This window comes from Sorex araneus, chromosome X, assembly GCF_027595985.1.
Source record: "Sorex araneus isolate mSorAra2 chromosome X, mSorAra2.pri, whole genome shotgun sequence".
NCBI lineage: Eukaryota > Metazoa > Chordata > Mammalia > Eulipotyphla > Soricidae > Sorex > Sorex araneus.
This window is the reverse complement of record NC_073313.1, coordinates 230,341,358-230,344,115: the sequence shown is the minus strand read 5'-3', so window position 1 is coordinate 230,344,115 and position 2,758 is coordinate 230,341,358. Positions and strand designations below refer to the sequence as shown.

The 2,758-nt window shown below is 51.9% G+C and overlaps 1 protein-coding gene across 1 annotated transcript; it reads right to left on the bottom strand.

The window, feature by feature from the left end:
- Positions 1 to 407: 407 nt before the first annotated feature.
- MARS2 (methionyl-tRNA synthetase 2, mitochondrial) lies at positions 408 to 2,758 on the bottom strand. Its single transcript, XM_004601250.2, has one exon. The coding sequence runs from the start codon at positions 2,747 to 2,749 to the stop codon at positions 929 to 931; it is 1,821 nt and encodes a 606-aa protein (XP_004601307.2). The 5' UTR covers positions 2,750 to 2,758; the 3' UTR covers positions 408 to 928.

Sequence of the window (2,758 nt, the reverse complement as noted above, 5' to 3'; positions counted from 1 at the left end):
AATATCCCTTTTAAGTGACTTTAATATTTTTTAATCATACCTGTATCCTAATGCTATTAAAGTTTAAATAATCTGAACAAGCAAGTACCTCAAAAATTTTATCATATGGTCCAAATTTAATATTTACTTACTAGCTTACTAAATATTAAGGAGTACACATTCTTTTTCAGTATTCTTTACAGAACTGAGTATTATCTTTTTTAAATTACTTTCAGTGAAACAGCAGTGGTTATTCCTTATGATATGAAAATTAAGTCTGAGGTCTGCAAAATTGGATACTGTGTGAGGGCGCCATCTACTGATTGAAGTGCAGTGTTACAAAGCCTAACTATTGGGCCATTCGGGTAGGGAGTCAGGGTTTTAAGAACTGAAAATATAAACACTAGTAAAAATCATCACCTAGGACACTGGTTTTCAAAAGGTTTAATAAGATAATCTTTTTAATAGGAAACTCAATGTAATAACAAAATAAGGCTCCCCTATAAAGCTGAGGTAGGGGCCTCCAACTCTCAGGCTCTAATCTGGCCAGCAGAGGGGCCTCCAACTCTCAGGCTCTAATCTGGCCAGCAAATCTAGTAAAAATTACTAGATTTTTTACTCTAGTAAAAAATCATGAGAGGTAGTCCAGACAAATAACTAGTTTAGGAAGTGGCACAATGAGAACAAATATCAGCAAATTTGTCTCTAACCCATCTTTGCCCTGGAGACTCTTGAGTGACTGAATGAGCAAGGATAATGGCTAAGGAGCACAGAGAACTGAGGAATGCAAGGTAGGCACCTCAAAAGCTACAAACCTCTTCTCACAGGGACACAGTTTATGTGCTCACTAAAGCAACAGTTAAAAGAAAAATTACTTTCCTAAAAATGCAAAATGGTAATACATTTGCTTTTTTTTTTTTTTAACCACAAGTCATTTAAGATAGAGTCTCTAGGTCCTATGGGCTTTCATCAGCCAAGTCCTGGACTGGTCCAGTCTAGGAAATAAAAGCCCAGTTTCAGGTCCCAGTCTCCTCCCTTCAAAAGGGCATGGATGTCCATAAAATCGAGGCAAGAAACAGAGTTCTCCAAGACCCCTCTCTGTGGCAGAGACTCCCAACCTGCACAGCAGCTTGTCAGCGAGGCTTGGAGTGACAGGCTGGAGCAAAGTCCCAAAGACTCGCAAACATTCCAAGGCCACATGAAGCACAGTACTTAGCCAGGGGCCATCCACAGGGCTCTCCCAGTTCAGCTTCCACGGTGCATGCCTTTGGACAAAGCCGTTAGTTTGCCGGACACAGTTGGACACTGCCTCCAGGGCCTTATAGATCTGAAAGTTATCATAGTGCTCTGCAACCTGCTTGGGCAAAGCGGCCACTGCACTCACCAAAGCATAATCCTCTGCCTGAGCACGCACTAAAGGTCCCACCAGCCCAGGCTCGCTGGGAAAGGAGTTGGTGCAGAAGACCGGATAGGTTCCAGAAGGATTGATTCTGGTGGCAGTGCATCGGTTCAAGAGGCCTCCCAACGCATCTGCCAGCTCGGAATCTAACAACTTAACCACCTTTTCATCATAGTAATCACAGTCCCAGTTGGGAACACCCTGCCGCAGGAGAAAGTACCGAAAACCATCCACGGTATAGCGGTCAAAGCAAGTCCCGGGATCCACCACGTTGCCCAAGCTCTTAGACATCTTCTGGCCGCTGACAGTCCAGTGAGAGTGGACACAGATGCGGTGAGGCGGGCTCAGGCCGGCGCCTAGGAGGAAAGCAGGCCAGTAGATGCTATGAAATCTCAGGATGTCCTTGCCTATGATGTGAACGGTGGCTGGCAACCAAGATTCGAACTGGGCGTCTGGGTAGCCAATGACGGTAAGGTAGTTGACCAAGGCGTCCAGCCACACGTAGATGGTCTGCGAGTCGTCGCCAGGCACCGGGATGCCCCAGTGCAGGTTGCTTCTCTTCCTCGAGACGGACAGGTCGGTCAGCTCCTCCTCCAGCCACTGAAGGACTAAGTGATAGAAGGGCTCCGGGGTGATCGCCCGGGGGTTGTCCCGCAGCCACCGTTGGAGCGGCTCCCGAAACGCCGAGAGCCTGAAAATGTAGTTCTCTTCCTGGGTCCAGGCGACGGGGTGGCCGCTCTCGAGCGACACGGGGCACGAGTCCCCGGACAGGCCCGGCTGCCGGGTGACCTTGGCCTCCGGCAGGAAGCACTCGTCGGACGCGCAGTACCAACCTTCGTAGACCCCCTTGTAGAGCAGGCCCCGGGCCTCCAGCAGACCCCAAAAGTGCTGCACGGCCGTCCGGTGTCGGGGCTCGGTGGTCCGGATGAAGTCGGTGGAGGCGATGTCAGCCTGGCGGAAAAGCCGGTGATACTGGGCCGACACTCGTTCGCACAGCTCGGCCGGGGTGAGGCCCGCCGCGGCGGCCGCCTGCTGGATCTTCAAACCGTGCTCGTCGGTGCCCGTGGAGAATCGCGTGGCGGAGGCGCTGGGGACTCGGAGGCGACGGTGGCGGTACAAGGCGTCCGCCAGGACCGCCGAGTACAGGTGTCCGATGTGCGGGGCTGCGTTCACGTAGAAAATAGGCGTCGTGAAGTAGGCGCGCCTGTCGCCCACATCGTCTCGAGAGCAGAGGGGGAGCGAACTGTAGCGGCGCGGACCAGAGGCCTCCGCGAGCAAGACCTGAGGCGCTCCGGCGCGTCCGAGCAGCCGGAACACCGATAACCGTAACATGCTGCCCGTCCCGCTCCAGCGGCTGAAGGCTCGCGCCATGGGAAGGCG

Excerpts from the sequence above, each read along its gene's own strand:
- MARS2 (XM_004601250.2), bottom strand. The coding sequence starts at position 2,749 with ATGGCGCGAGCCTTCAGCCGCTGGAGCGGGACGGGCAGCATGTTACGG.